Source organism: Leucopleurus acutus, assembly GCF_964270905.1.
Source record: "Leucopleurus acutus genome assembly, chromosome: 17".
In the NCBI taxonomy this organism is placed as follows: domain Eukaryota; kingdom Metazoa; phylum Chordata; class Mammalia; order Artiodactyla; family Delphinidae; genus Leucopleurus; species Leucopleurus acutus.
The window spans coordinates 48,247,513-48,263,483 of record NC_139159.1 but is presented as its reverse complement, the minus strand read 5'-3'; the positions used below and the strand labels follow the sequence as shown (position 1 = coordinate 48,263,483).

Here is a 15,971-nt window from a genome sequence, read left to right as displayed (position 1 = left end):
ATTCCGATTGGAAAACCATCCCGTCGCTCAGCCCACCCTCTGGGACCGGACGCCTCACTCTCTGCCGAGCCTTAAAAGGCCTCCGGCCGCTTTCCCCGAGCCAGCAGGTAAAGCCGCGGCGACGGAAGGGAGGAAGGGAGGGGCCGCGCGCCCCGGTCGCCCCGCCCGGCGTGGGGGAGCGGCGGGCTAGCAGGCTAGCGCGCCACCACGCCCCTACCCGACCCTCTGACCGCGCCCTCCCACTACCCCAAGTCCAGATCAGGATGCTAGCGCCGCGGAGCCGCTCTCGTAATCCCGCCCCTCGGATGGCCCCGGGGGCAGCTACCACCGCGAAACACGGAGGGCGGGCCGGGCCAGGCGGCTGGGAGGTGGTGGTGGGGGAGGATGTGAAAGGTCCCGGATGTTGCTGAACGGGAGCCCCTTCTAGAGGGAGTAACTGGCGCAGGCGCAGAAGGATCGCACGAAAAGCTACGGTGGGGGTGGGGAGAAATTTCCTCCTGGCTGGTTTAGAAGAGTGAGCCGGCGGAGGTAGCGGAGGGATCCGAAGGGAAGGCGAGTAAGGGGTGGGGGTATTGGTGGCCAGGAGAAAAAAAAAAAAAAGAGCTTCCTGTTCAGGCGCACTCAGGACAGGAGTAGAAAAGCTGGAAACCGAGCGGGCTGGGGAGGAGTGTTGGGAACGGAGAGGACGCGCGCTCCTCCGCTCGCCCTCTAGTGCGGGCGGGCAGGACGGCCCCGCGCTGGGGAGCGGCGGTTGCTCTGGGCCCCCTGAGCTGTGGGCACCAATCAACGGTTGCCATAGCAGCGTTTGACGTCATCGTGCGTGTGGCGCCCCTGCTGCCGGGGCTGGTGATTGGAGGAAACCCCGTGTCTGCGGAGCGGCTGTAGCCTGTGAGCAGCGAGATCCAGGGACAGAGTCTCAGCCTCGCCGCTGCCGCCCAGAGACCGCTGAGCCCCGTCCGTCCGTCGCCACCCACTCCGGACACAGGTAAGGGATCCGGCCGCCGCCGCCTCGCCCGGCTCCTTCCTGTCCCAGGCCAGCCTTCCGAAAGCGCGGGGGCCGTCCCCGCTCCGCATCCCTTCAGCCCCACTCGCCCGGCGGGAGCGGCGCTGGGCTGAGGCGGAGTCTCCTCAGGCGGAGACGGGCGGCGGCTTCTCTTCCGCTGGATTCGGGCGGGCGGCTAGCGGCTGCTTCGGGCTACTTGCTTCCGCATCGGTCGCGATGAGCGCCCGGCCCCGGTCCCGGCCCCCTCGGTGGGAAGGGCGCCCACACGCCAGATCCCCGGGACCCGCCCGGTCGCCGGCTCCCGGCCGGCCGAGGCACCGCCGGCTGCGATCCGTTCCCACCCGCGCCCCCGAAGCTCCCTCTTCAGCGCCTCCCCGCTGCTCGCTTCCGCCCGAGATAATGACTCGGCGGCTGCGGGCATTGCAGTGGCGCAGGTGAGGCCGCCCCCTCCCCGCCGCCTCCCCCCTCCCCTGCCTCTCCCGCCCGCTCCTCGGCGCAGCCTCCGCGCCCCGCGCTGCGGTGGCGGCACCCAGCCCTCCCCCACCCGGGTGGCGGCGCGGCGGGAGGCCCGGGCACCGGGCTGCGAGCCGAGGCGGCCCGGAAGCGCCCGCCAGGTAGACCTGGGCGAGGCCGCACTTCGGGCGAGTCGGCTCCGGGGTGGGGCTCGCCCGCGACCCAGAGCCGAATTTCCTGGGTTCCGCGGCGGGGAGACTTGAATATTCCTGGCGGGGTGGGGGATGGGCTGGCTTTTTATGTCCGGGTGGAGGGGGGCTGGAAACCCAGGTAGGGATGAGGATGGGGAAGACGGTGGGCCGCGCGTCTCGCTCGTTCCCGCGGGGGCTGGAACTGAAGGGTCCTGGTCTGGGTGTGTAGACGGGGACCCCGCTCTGCGGGGCGGGTGAGCCAGAGCATAACAGCCGGCGGTGGCCCTGCTCGCCTGGGTGTGGCTCGCCCCTCCCCCACCTGCCGCAGCTGTCGGGTCCCCGTAGACTAAGTGAGCACCCGCGGTGGCCGGTGGCGGACGGACGCCGGTGGGAGAGTGGGGTGTGTCCGCGGCCGGCTCGTCTGGTTCCGCTTCTGCGGGCGGCGCTGGCGTCGGTGCCCTCGGCGCGGGCGGCTCCCCCTCCCCGGCTCGGGCGGGGGCGTGCGGCTCCTCCCTCCGGCCCCGGTGGGGGAATTAACACTCGGCAGTAGGTTGGGCTCCTTGACACAGATCCGCCATGACAAAGAGGGAGACTCGGGGACCGAGCGGAGGCACCAGCTTGGGCGGAGCCAAGGAGGGGGGTTGCGGATGGCGCGGACGGAAGGGTTTGCACTTTAAAGTCGCAGTCGGCCCGTTTTCGTTTCACCCACCTCGACGTCTTAGGCCGGCTAAGGGTTAAATGGGTGCGGCCAGTCCTTGGAGCGCTGGTTATTCTGAGAAACCTAATCCATTTCCCGCTTGCACCCGAGGAGTTGGGGAGAGAAACCTTTGTACTGGTCTTAGATAATTTTCATTAGAAGCAGCGTTAGTCCGAGAGCATTTTTGAGTTCCTAGGGGAGAAATTAGTAATTTCAAGAAGAGGGGAGAAATTAGTAATTTCAAGAAGAGGGGTGTGGGGAGGTTATGCGATCACAAATTTTAGTTTTCGCATTGAAACAGTCTAGTTCCCATTCAAGCTCGCTAATTGCTTGTTCAAACACAGAGGACCTGTGCCGATTTGGTTTTTTGAAACAAAAAGTATTGTGGGATTTCCCTGGGAAGGTAAAGAAAGGGAGTCATTTCCTGTAGTGAATGACAGTGACTCTTCTGTTCATCATAAATCCTGTACCCTGTGGGACCACTGTATGGGTTAGTATCTTTCTGTGCTGCTTTAGGACCTTTCAAAAGGATATATTAAGGAATAGTAAAACGGGGGAAATTGAAAAGTCGAAGGAGCTTTAAAATGAGAAAGAATTAGGAAGTTACGATATAAGGGCAGCTCGGGTGATAATGTATTCAATTAAATTTTGACTACTAGGAACAATGCAGTAATTCTGCATTTAAACTGAACAGTGACATCAGAAACACTGGTGACACCGGGAAGCACTTAATAGATACATTTTAGTGCTCGCAGATAGTAAGAATCGAAGTTCCAGGATTCATGGGTGTTATTTTTTAAGCCTGTGTGCATATAACAAGGTACAGATAAATGAAGCCTTAGGGTCAGTTATGTATTGATCCTTGGTGGTGGTTTTACATTCACAATATATTAAAACAAGCAGTTCGGTCATTTCTCCCAGAAAATTGGCATGCTACGATCAGCTGTTGCAAAGATCAGTGGACTTGGGGTGGGGGGGATACCAACTAAAATTTAAACCCTCCTGACAAGAGTAGCTATTACCAAAGTAAAAGGACACGAATTACATTCAACTGACAGGTATCGTGATTCTGGGAGTGTGATAGTGTAATGTTCTTCATAGGTGGTGTTTTCACTAAAAGCTGCTCAATTTTGGATTATTTAGTGATATTTGAAACTGGAGTTGAGATTTTGACCAAGTAAGATAACGGTTGGTTTTTAAGGCCGCCTCTTGGTGAATGTGCTTTAACCTTATGTGAAATAAGGATCCTGAACAAAGATGAGGTAATGTAATTTTAGTTTTGCTAAACCAGTGTTAATGGCTTTAAATGTACCCTCTGCATGCTGAGCATGCCAGTATTTTTTTTCTTAGCATTCTTTTGTGAGGCTGCATTAAATTTTTCGTGTAAAGAATCTTCCATAGGTAATTAGGTTTGAGATGTTAACATAGCTTGTTTACAAAAAGTATAATTTTCAGTCTGTTTGTTTTAATGGAAAAAAAAAATCTAAATGCTACTTTTTTTTTTTTTCCCGGCAGAACATCCAGTCATGGATAAAAATGAGCTGGTGCAGAAGGCCAAACTGGCCGAGCAGGCTGAGCGGTATGACGACATGGCGGCCTGCATGAAGTCTGTAACTGAGCAAGGAGCTGAATTATCCAATGAGGAGAGGAATCTTCTCTCAGTTGCTTATAAAAATGTTGTAGGAGCCCGTAGGTCATCTTGGAGGGTCGTCTCAAGTATTGAGCAAAAGACGGAAGGTGCTGAGAAAAAACAGCAGATGGCTCGAGAATACAGAGAGAAAATTGAGACCGAGCTAAGAGATATCTGCAATGATGTACTGGTGAGAATCAAACCATTCAGTTTAGCGTCGCTATGATATAGAGTTCCTGTAATGCATATCAGTTAGGTTACTCTCAACTTTTTCTTTCTTTGGTTTTTCCTTTCCTTTTGCAAATGGGGTATTCTAGATTTCCAAGTCTTTCAGGGTGTCATTACAAAAAGATGTTAAAACAGTTGTATAAGGTAAATGCAAAGATGATTATCAATCAGTTCAAATAGATTAGTAGTGTGTTTTGTTCTAATTGAAAAGGTAAAGTAATTGTATATCGTTTCAGTTATGGTTAGAATATTTGTAGTAGTTCTAGAGCTGATTTTCTTTAAAGTACGTATATGGATGCAGGAATTTTACATACCCTGCTTTAGGTGCGATGTAATAGGAGACTCACTGTAGACTTAGTAGCCTTCCCTGGATTAGCCACTGTAATGTTAATGTAATGAGTCAGCCATGCGGAAAACTGGCTTCACAGTTGCTTTTGCCTCTTCCTGCGTTTAAGTGTTGGAGGCCTCAACTTTGAACACTGACAACCACAATAAAAGATTATGAAAAACTCAAGCTTGATTTTTCCAGGTTCATTCAAGAAGTATTTTAAGTATTCAGTATCCACTTGTTGAAGCACTGCTTCTCTAAATAGCTTAAAAGAATTGAACATTACATTTTGGTTAATTTTAAAATTTTCTTACAAATGATGATTTTCTGTGGCAGAAAAGTTTAAATCTGAGGATAAATTGGTAGACGATCCAACCATTTAGCATATAACAACTTATATACACTAATACTTTCCCCTTTTAATGAACCATGGTTTTTGGAATAATATTTGAAGTGGGTTTTACTAAATGATTTCTCTTGTATTTCAGGACTTCAGGTTACACATTGGGTCTCAGTATGGCAGGGCTCTGGTATATAGAGGGATGCAGTATCCCAATTCCTCTGAAAATCCAGCTGCACTACTTAATTATTTGAACCTTGTTTACGGAAGAACTACTATAATGAGCGATATAGGATTATTTCTCATGTTGTGGGGTTTGGAGTTTTTGTTAAAGTTATAATGGTATTATGATTCCTTTATACTAGTCTGAGACTAATGGAATATCTTCAGTTCCTAAATTATGAGTATTTTTCTTAAATGATGATTTTCTTTAGGCTATCTTTTTAAAGAACAATAATATTTTTTATCTTAACATGGGCGCCAGTCTTCTTGTGTGGTATCTGTCTTGTGTGTGGTTTGTTTTTGATTGCTTACTTGAAATCTTTACATTGATAGCTATCATTCATTTCTAAGATGAGAAGGGAGTTCTGGCTTTTATTGATACTAAATGACAAATGCTCATCTTGTGGTTTGCTAAGGTAATAAGAATATTTAAAATTTGAAAATATGATGTTTTCCTATAATAAAAAACATGTCGGGCTTTTCCCACCTTGCTGTTTACTGATTAGCACCTGTGTACGTTACTGAGTTTTGTTCGCTCTGATGTTTTTCCTCCAATTATTACACCTAATAGATCAAATAATTTTTATTTTGGTTTCAAAGAGTTTGCTACAAGTTATAATTTCCCTTAAGACAAAAGTCAATTTTAGGAATAAGTGGGGGACGCAGTAACATTTACCCTCTACTTACAGCTTATTTGAGATTCCAGGTAGGTATCTGCATGTTTTCCACACAAGAAGTATAAAAGGTCCTGTCATTGTGAGGATTTTCCTAGGAAAAGACTATAGCAGTTTTAACCTTACTTCCCTTTGGTTTCCTTATCAAGGAAAAAAAATAGGATCCGTGGGTGAGAATAACTGGATTAATCTCTAAATAGCTTCTCCTTGTTATGATTATTAAGGGCGTTTCATACTGGTCACTACCCATGTTCTCCTTCAGAATAGCACTGGCTTCTTACCGAGTCTAAACGAAATTTCCACTTCGAAAGTATAGATTAATGAAAGTTTAATTACTTTATTATACAGAAGACTCAGAATCCTAAACAAGCTTTTGCTTCCAGCCTTAGTCTTTTCTAAAGTAAAGCTCCAGTAGTGATCTTTGCATGGCTCATGCCTCTTAACATATAGTAGATACTCAAGTATTTGTTAAGTAAATGAGCAAAAAGCCTTCTTTTGGAAAAGAGGATAATAGAACTAGGTCAGCAGCACTGCTAATTTTCCAAGGCCTTTTCTGTTTCAACTTGGGAAAATTCGATATTTACAGATACTGTGATTTGTTACAGGCAGGCTTCTTTCTTTCCCTGTCATCTTTTTTTCAAGCAGGTCATGTTGACTCTGGAAACATCTTGCATAAAATTCCTTTTCCCCTTTTTAGTAAAATGGAAGAGTAAAATATAGCAGAACTGTTATTTCTCCTAGAGAAAATAATTGTTTGAACTGATTTACTTGATGATTAATGAAAGTGTGCTTAATTATATCTCAATATCTTACTTATAAAAATATAACCAGTTATAATTTTTATTACTCTAGTTTTTTTCTGAACTTTGACTTTTAATTTGAGGAAAACAAGCAGGTAATTCCTTTTCAGAATTAACATTATTGGCTGGTGGCATCAGTGATGAACCAGACTTCATTGTTCTATTGAGTACCTGTATCATACTGGCTAAGAAAATATTCTCTTTCTTCCTACTAGGGGGAACTAACCTCTACGGTTCAAAGTTCTTCTGAAGAGCTCTTTAGTCCATTATTAGGTTACCGCCATTCTGGTTATGGGCACTTTATCAAGTGTTTGCTTAATTTATATCATTTACTTAAGCAGAGAAAGAGCAGTTTGCTTAATTTATATCATTTACTTAAGCAGAGAAAGAGCAGGGAACATGTTACTTTGGACAAAAGTTTTAGAGCATTACTGTGGAAAATGGTCACTGGCTTTATTCTTCACAGCATGGACTTCTCTTTATGCCAAAAAAATTGCAGTTTTCTTCCTTGTGTCATTAAATTGTGAACTAATGTAGTCTGCCTTTTCTACCAGATCTTAGACCAAAAGCTCTCGTGTTCGTGGGGGAGGGGATCAACACCTCTTCTGTCTAAACTCAAAAGAAGCCAAAAAATTGGGTACTTTATCTGAACATGATGAAATGGAAAATGAAATGAGGATATGCATACTAGATTGAACCTAATTCAAACTCAAAGAAGAATGTAGTGTTGTAAAAAGAGCTCCAGGTTTTGAGTCAAACCAACTTTTTACCATTGAATAGCCGAGTGGCCTAAAGAAATCTTCCATCCCTCAGAGAAAACTGAGCTCAATTAAATGGGAATAATATCTACCCCATAGGGTTGTTGTGGAGAAAGAAAATCAGGTACTCTTAGTGCCCCAATTTATCTCAGTTTTGGGCTTCTGTTTAAAGCAGTGACAATAGTACAAACCTGCCTCTAATAATATAGAGGTCTCGTAACTCAGGAGTCCAAGAATGGGAATTAAAACATCCAAGAAGCTTTAAAAATTGTGTATTTTTGTAGGGCAGAGGGCCCGTACTGGCCAGCAAAGTTTCAAAGGTTTCATTTAAAAATTGAAAGCCACTGGTATAAGGTAAAGAATGGCTTCCTTTCACAAATCAGTAAAATCATGAGTCTGCCATTTGTAACAGTTGGCAACAGTAGTTGTGTGATTCAGTTAACTTGACTGCGTTCCATTTTATTATGCTTCTCTACATTTTTAAGGTGTGGTTTTCAAGGTGTGGTTGCTGGGCACTGGGTTTTATCTCTAGCTCATGGAACTGCCATTAAGCAGGAGCAAGCTAGGAAACCAGGCAGCTTTGGGGTCCTTCCTAGTCTGAATATGTTAACACATTTTTGACCAGAGACAGATTTTGGCCACAGGCATTAGTTTCTGCAGAAATCCCCTGGTCAATAATGTGTTAATATGTGTCTTAGGCTTTAAAAACTGCTATATAGAGTTTTAAGTTGAAAATCACTAGGCAGTTCACTTATTGGAATAAGGGCTTCTCAGAAGACTTCTGCAGTGTTATATTCATTTTCACTACTGTATATATTTACATGTTTTTGTCACTAATTGTTTTTGGTATGTTTCAGAGTACAAAGACCTTATGTGACATAGCAGATAGCAACAGTCCCTTCCAGGAAGGAGTACATTTGATAGTCTTTTTGGGAATAAAATTCAGTAGTCTTTTTAAAAGAGTTTTCATGATAACCATTAAACATTGACCCTGGTGAGGTATTTTGTATATTTGGGAAGTCTGAGGTGTGTGAAGTGTAAATGAGAGAAAATAAAGGAACAAAGAAAGGAGAGGTAGATGGTAGCCGTTTGGTGGGAAGGGGAAGAATAACAGCTTGATCAAGAGCAACAGGTTACCTGTCCTTTTTTGGCATAGCAATACTTAGATAAGAATGAAGTCTTTCCTGCCTGTTCTAAGAGGAGATATAGATGACCTGGAGATGTTTAGTGATTAGATGAGCTGTGAAGATAGTTAAAAGTGAATTAAGAGGAAAAGATGAAAGGATTCAAAATTGGACTTAAAGCAAAAAACCTGAGTAATGGGCTTCCCTGGTGGCGCAGTGGTTGGGAGTCCGCCTGCCGATGCAGGGGACGCGGGTTCGTGCCCCGGTCCGGGAAGATCCCACATACCGTGGAGCGGCTGGGCCCGTGAGCCATGGCCGCTGAGCCTGCGCGTGAGAGGTCTGCGTACCGGGGGGAAAAAAAAAAAAACCTTAGTAAAATCTTAAAGTAGAGGAGGAACATGCACACTTATGCATCTAATCTGCCCAAGAAAGAGGAAGAAATTTTATTCAGCCCTAGCAGAGGCTTTTGAATTAGAAAGGAGGGAAAATAAAGCTACCTTAGAGTTGTAATAGCGTATGGAGAATAATTTTGATTTTCATTTTTTCTTCTAAAATCCCAACTTTATCAGTAAAGAAATCTTACTGGTAACTCCTCAATAGTGGTACAGTAGGAAGACCCAAGTTAGTTGTTTAATTGGAAAGTGGTTCAAGTATGTGTTCATACTTGGTCTAATCATTTATTTTCAATTAAAACAGATGTGTATGTTCATTTGCCCATTGCTAATGTGGAGCTAAGACCTTTTCTTTGAATATGCATAGATCCACAGTTTGGAAATAATTTACTAGACACCCCTAAAATAGATGCGTCCTTTACAAAATGCTGTTTGAGTTTGCATAGCAGAGTGAGAACTTGAAAGCTAGAAGAATAATCAGTTCATAATCCTAGAAATATGCAATTTTTCTAATCTTTTAGTTTGAATAACCCAAGTGGTGTGCGTGTGTGTGACTCTCCTTTAAAAACTAGTCGTTTCGCGCATTCAGCTTAGTTTTCATAGGAACACTTCTTTTCATACTTATATTTCATAACACTTAAGTAACATACCATTTTAAGTAATTATAGCCAAGTATAATGGCATAGTTCGGGAAACAAATATGGGACTCTTAATAAGGATATAACTGCTGATAGAAGCTGAAGGGAGTTCCAGAGAGTAGCCGAAAAACTTATCTGAAGTATTTAGCCCAAAGTCATGGGCATGATTGATGTTTACTTAGGAATGAAAGGCCTAATGTAAAGCCAGTCTATTAGGTAAGTAGGATTTGGTTAATCCAGCAAATTAAGTGATGGGTCATTCTATCAGAACAGTGGGTGGGAACATTGCTTTATTTAAAAGCCTTTTCCAATAATTTTGCAAGAGATTAGGAGAGAGAGGGGTACTGGTTAGATCATGAAGGGTCTACTATGTTATAAATTAAGGAATGTGGGACTTAATGGCCATATGAAACAGGCAAAGGAAGTGACACCAGATTTTGCCAACAAGGTGTGTTGATAGACATGCAAAAATAATTCTGCTCTTATAAAGAAAATCAGAGCTTTTGATTTGACCATTTTTTTGGATTTCTGATCATCCAGTTCTGTTCTTTGGACTAACTTTCTCCTTTTACTAATGTCAGAAATAGATTCTCAGTGCCCTCTATCATAGTTTATCACATTCATATATTAACCTTGGGGTTTTTTTTTTGGAATTGGGGCTTTAACCTGTGAAAGACAGGGTTTTTTTTTTTCCCCCATGAATATATTACCTATTTTCATATCTGATGACTGGTTCTACCACATAGAGGGAGCCCAGTATGTGAAATAGTTCTTCATTTATAATATTAAATGTTATTGGACCATTTAGATTAATTTGACCACAAGTTTTTTATTCCAAAATAGGTGATCTTTGACACATTTATATTGAAGAACATTTGTGTGTATGAGAAATCTTTTAAAAGTCAAAATTACGGGTGTTCTGATGTCAGCTAAGTTAAAAACTTAATGTAGTCCATTGCAATTCTAATAAGCATTAGAATTTTTTTTCTAGAATTCCTGAGATATTCCTCTTGTGATTTCATCCTGGTTTCCGTCGCTCTTTTCTTTATTATGGTTTTACATTGAGAATAAACACTGCTCTTTAGAGGATTTAGAATTGCTGTCAATTTCAGCGTGCTACAAGCAAGAGTTCATCTTCCTTTTGAAACTACCTGTCCTTTCTAGCCTCTTAATTTTTAGCACATTTTCTAGACTTAATCAAAATGACATCTTGGACTCAACTTTGACTTCATTTTCTGATTGCAAGTTATTGCTGTGTTGCCTACATCATAGGTTCTCAACCGTTTACATTGTTGATACTCATTTGTATGATGCACTCCCGTGGGTAGTACCCAGGATTATTTGCCATTGCCATTGTACTAGTTAGTAGTAGTTCTGCCCCTTACTCTCCCACTCAGAAGCATATTGGCAAGAAAGTGATGGTGTGAGGAAGGGTAAACTTGACCTAATTTTAATGGACAGAAGCTAAATTGTAAACCTTTTACAGCTAGTGGTGGTCATTCACTCGGACTTGCTATCTTTACTGTTCTTTTCCCGGTTCTATGCTATATACAGACAGCTCTTACTCTTCTTACCTTTTTATAAAACAGTGCTTTCCTTCTGTTCATTTGCTCCATCTTTGCCAGAATACCCTCTATAACGCCTTCAGCTCTAGTTTGGTCTTCTTACTTTCCCTGACACAAGCCATTGCTGATTCCCATCTTTATGGCCCGAGGGTTTCCTGAGGGTTTCATTACTCTGATTTGTAACTTATTTATTTATTTATTTTGTGGTACGCGAGCCTCTCACTGTTGTGGCCTCTCCCGTTGCGGAGCATAGGCTCAGCGGCCATGGCTCACGGGCCCAGCTGCTCCGCAGCATGTGGGATCTTCCCGGACCAGGGCACGAACCCGTGTCCCCTGCATCGGCAGGCGGACTCTCAACCACTGTGCCACCAGGGAAGCCCTGTAACTTATTTTAATTTTGATATCCATGTTGTTTTTGAACTTAAGAAGATTGGCTCTATTTCTTTATTCCCCTTAAAAACAGGACCATTGACATTTGTGGTATTTAATATGTAAAGTATGCTGAAGGAATGATACGCTTAATATGTAGGTGGCACAAATTTGAATTTGGCTTGGGAGAAATGGCATGCTTAGCCACCACATTCTTATCAGTTCCCATTGTACTAAGTACATTTCTTTGCAACAGGTCATTCTCCTTTATTCTCTAGTGAGCATTTCCCTATAATGATGAAAAACTTGTATCTGTAAAAATTGCTATGCAGTAGCAGTTGTCGTTTGTCACTGATATAATTTTGCATTTTCTGGTAAGGTATAATGTGACATAAGTAGTGATGTAGTATTAAATAGTCTTATATCTTGGCAGATTTCACTAATGTTTTTCTGGTGACGTTAGTTTGCTATAGTGTGGATCTTGGGGGCAACAAAGCATGGTTGAATATATCTGACTTCTACCAGTATGGTCCTGTTGTATGGCACATTCATGTTTGTTTGTATTGGAATAGATAACTAAAAGGTTTCAGCATATAAGCTTTTTCTTTCTTTCGACAGAATTTGTGAGTTTTCTTCCCTTCTCCCCCAAATAAAAATACGGTTACGATGGTATTAACTACAGGTAGGATGGCAAAGTAAGAATGTAATGACAGTCAGTCAAATGTTAATCTATAGAGTTAAGTAAGTCAAACTAAGATTTGTCCAATTGGTTGACTTGTATGCATGTTCATTCTTTTAAGACCTAGAAAAGGTGCAGTTTTTGTAGTATTGGAATTTCATTTATTTGAATTGCTTAATGAGTTGGACATCATTAGAGAAGTTAGAAATGTTTTAGTGGAGGTTAACTTCCATCTCGCAAACAAATTCCAGGATCTACGAGTTTTTTTAAATTAGCGGTATTACCAGGGAACCCAGTGGTGAGTTGAATGTTTCTCATCTAAGTGATTAAATACAAATGCTTTTCTGAGAAAGACCTACTTCTCTTGTTGATCCAAGACTCATGAATTGTCAACTCATAATTATTTTTGCCCCTTAAAACAACATACATTAAACACCATTGCCCAGAATTTCAAAGGAATACTTGGACCACATTCAACCAAGGGAAACGTGATGAAAATCCTACTCAAAACACGTTACCTTTAAAATGTGATTCTGGGAAATTGACAGTTGAGGACAGTGTATAGGTAGGCAGTAGTATTCTTAGAACAAGCAAATTCTCAAGTCAGTAATTTGATGAGTATTTTACTACGATGTTTAGAAGATGTTTGGAAATGACATCAAATGGATCATAACACTTTGTTAACAGTAATGACTTTTCCCTTCAGTTTCCCATTTGATAGTTTCCATCTGATAAGAGAGGATTATCATCAGACTTAAATTTAATTGGGTCATAGGGATAAGACTTGAAGAATAATCTTATGAATATTTCTAAAAAATAAACTATAATGTGTGCTGCTTTACTTTAAAGGGGTGATACAACCTAGCACAGACTATGCAGACTTTTGGTGTTAGAATTTTTAAAATTCATTTTATGACTCTGGGCAGGTATTACATCTCTGTGACTCTTATTTCCACATCTGCAAAATGGAAATAATAATAGCATCTACCTCTAGGATATTTTATATAGAGTTAATACATCCCCGTGGTAATAGTAGATAGCAAATATACTGCTTACCTTCTTTTGTGCTTCTTTGATATCACTTCATTGTGGCTTGATTTATTAATTTTGGATTAAATTTAAGAGAATTTTAATAAATGCTTAAACTTATTTAATATTTATTGATTACTTGCTACTTTATAAGCCCTGTGCATAAAGAAAAACATAATAAATATAAAAAGCCTCTGCTCATAAAAAGAATCTCAACAGCCTAGAGGGGAAAGTACTGTGTGTTGGTCAAATTCAGAAGAGCTGGTCTTCAACCTTCTTTTTTAAAAGTGGCTGATAATCTGGTCCCACTAAGGAATTATACACAACACACAATGTGCATGTGCAAGTTTTAAAAAACACTATAAAAAATGAGGTTTTTAAAACAAAAAGTGCTTTGTGATGGAAATATTGGGAAATGGGGCCTTGATTGGTGAGAAACTTCAACCCAAGTAGGTCAACATTAATGCTAGCTCTGAGAAAGGCTCTGGGGAAGGGGACCCTAGTGTCAGACAGTTTTAGCAGTTATCACTCAATGCTCAATAATTTCTTTTTGGTACTTTTCACCATCTTTTAATCTTTAGGAGGTACATTTCGAATATGACTAAAATACTAATTTTCAAAAAAAAAAACATTTTAGAACACTCCAGGCTTTCTATCAGCATTGAATTTTTATGTGGTTGTCTTTTGTTTCGTTTTTGGTAAGAATCAGGGAGCCAAACTACTCTGGCTTTTTAACAGGAATTAAAATGAAATTTTAGGCTGGTTTCAACATTCCTTAAACACCATAGAATAATATATCTTGGCTTTGTCAAATTCCTTGTTGCTATTTTAAAAGTTAGATGGTGCAGATTTGCCATCTATTTCTTATTAGTGGAAAATGCATTCAGTTAAGTGACTGGTCAGAGTCCTCTATGATTCCATCCTTGAAGTTAAGAAGCTCTGTCCCTTCATATCTATATGACTTTATCATTTATAGAATACCTAAAATTTTACTGTGTGCCAACATTACACAGAAAGTCTTCAAATACGTACCAAATTAGTTCTTGACACCATCTAATTCATTAGCAGTTTTGGTGGAGCAACTGGTGGAGTTGCAATTGAAAGAAAGGAAAGCAATGCAGCCACAAGAGGGAGTAAGAGAATAATTTCTAAATTGATGGGCCTTCGTTGCAATGAAAATAGCTGCTTGCCTTTTAGAATTTTGAGACTTTAGGAATGATAAAAGTCTCAGGGGCTCTACAGAATAAAGTGAAAGTTCTGGGAAAATTCTCTGTGCACAAGGGAATTGTGCAGGACCAGAATTGTGAACTTCTACATTGTGCTATAGAATTTGAATTAAACTTCATATTGGGGATATTATTTAAAATGACATTTGTGGGGCTTTTGAGTTTTTTAATTGAATAATCAATTGGGAGGTGAATTTTATAGAATCATTGGATTTGGGGCTTGAAGGAGCATCTACCCTAGCTTTTTCATTTTCACAGATCAAGAAGCTGAAGCAAAATAAGACTTTGTCCAGTTGCATGACCTGTATGCTTGTTTGTTAATCTAGGAGAGATCCTGTTGCATTTAATTTACGAGGAGTGCCCAATTTTTGTTGCATTGGAATTTCATGTATTTGAATTGTTTAATGAGTTGGACATTAGAGAAGTTAGAAGTGTTTTTTAGAGAAGGTTAAATCCCATCTTGTAACTGGAAAAATTACCACTTTGTTTAATTTCATTAAAAGTGATGGCTTTAGTTTTAGACTATATTTTAGGGTTCTGTACTTAAAATGAAAATAGCAAGAATCACACTTGAGGGCCTTGTGCCTCAAGTTCTTGGCACCTTTTCCCTTTCAGCCATCGGCATTTTTTGTGCCTGATTGGTATGAAAGCGTACTATCTATATCCTGGCCTCTTTTCCTTTGTGTTCAGGGAAGAGGGCCATGATAGTACAGTCTAAAACAGAGCAATGGGTTGTAGAGGCTTGGTCTTCCCCGTGCACACATCTGGTGAAATCAAGTCAAAGGAGACACTTGCCCAGCTATGTTTTCAAATTGCAGTCCGTAAATGTCTCATTAGAGGTTGATTCTTTTGCTTTATTATTCTGGGACTATTTACTGTTTGCTTAGTGACTTTTTAATGTATATTAATTAATGGAAATTGAATTAACAGTATAACCAATTGTTGGAATACTCTCCAAGACAAAGTGGGAACCTCCTCTCCACCCCTCATTTTAATTTGCAAACGCATCACTTATTTTTGTGACTTTTTTTCTCCTAAATACAAGCTGTACCAGCCCAATAAGGAAATTTGAAAAACAGATGAGCACATAAAGGGTATAAGAGTGGAGAGCAGAACTCACTGATAATGCTGTCTTCCAGAAATAGTCATTTTTTTAATCACTTTTAAAAAATTATTTATTTATTTTTGGCTGCACCGCATCTTCGTTGTTGACGGGCTTTGTCTAGTTACGGCGAGCGGGGGCTACTCTTCGTTGCGGTGCACAGGCTTCTTATTGCGGTGGCTTCTCTTGTTGTGGAGGACGGACTCTAGGCGTGCAGGCTCAGTAGTTGTGGCTCAGTAGGCTCTAGAGCGCAGGCTCAGTAGTTACGGCACAAGGCCTTAGTTGCTCTGCCACATGTGGGGATCTTCCCGGACCAGGGCTTGAACCCGTGTCCCCTGCACTGGCAGGCGGATTCTTAACCACTGCCCCACCAGGGAAGTCCCCTAGAAATAGTCACTATTAAGAAGGTTTTTCTTTAAAACTTACTTTTATATAAGTGTAATATTAAGTAACCAAAAGTGAAAATAGCCTTTTCTACATATGGTAATTAAACTGCCTTTCTAACCATTTATTTTTTAACTTT

The 15,971-nt window shown here is 41.8% G+C and overlaps 1 protein-coding gene across 1 annotated transcript in view; it reads left to right on the top strand.

Moving 5' to 3' along the window:
* Positions 1-885: 885 nt before the first annotated feature.
* YWHAZ (tyrosine 3-monooxygenase/tryptophan 5-monooxygenase activation protein zeta) overlaps positions 886-15,971 on the top strand; it is a 32,203-nt gene continuing 17,117 nt past the window's right edge. The window contains exons 1-2 of the mRNA XM_082858796.1: positions 886-985; positions 3,860-4,164. Coding sequence (XP_082714922.1) covers positions 3,871-4,164 — 294 coding nt within the window. The 5' untranslated portion in view covers positions 886-985; positions 3,860-3,870. The remainder of the gene's footprint in view (positions 986-3,859; positions 4,165-15,971) is intronic.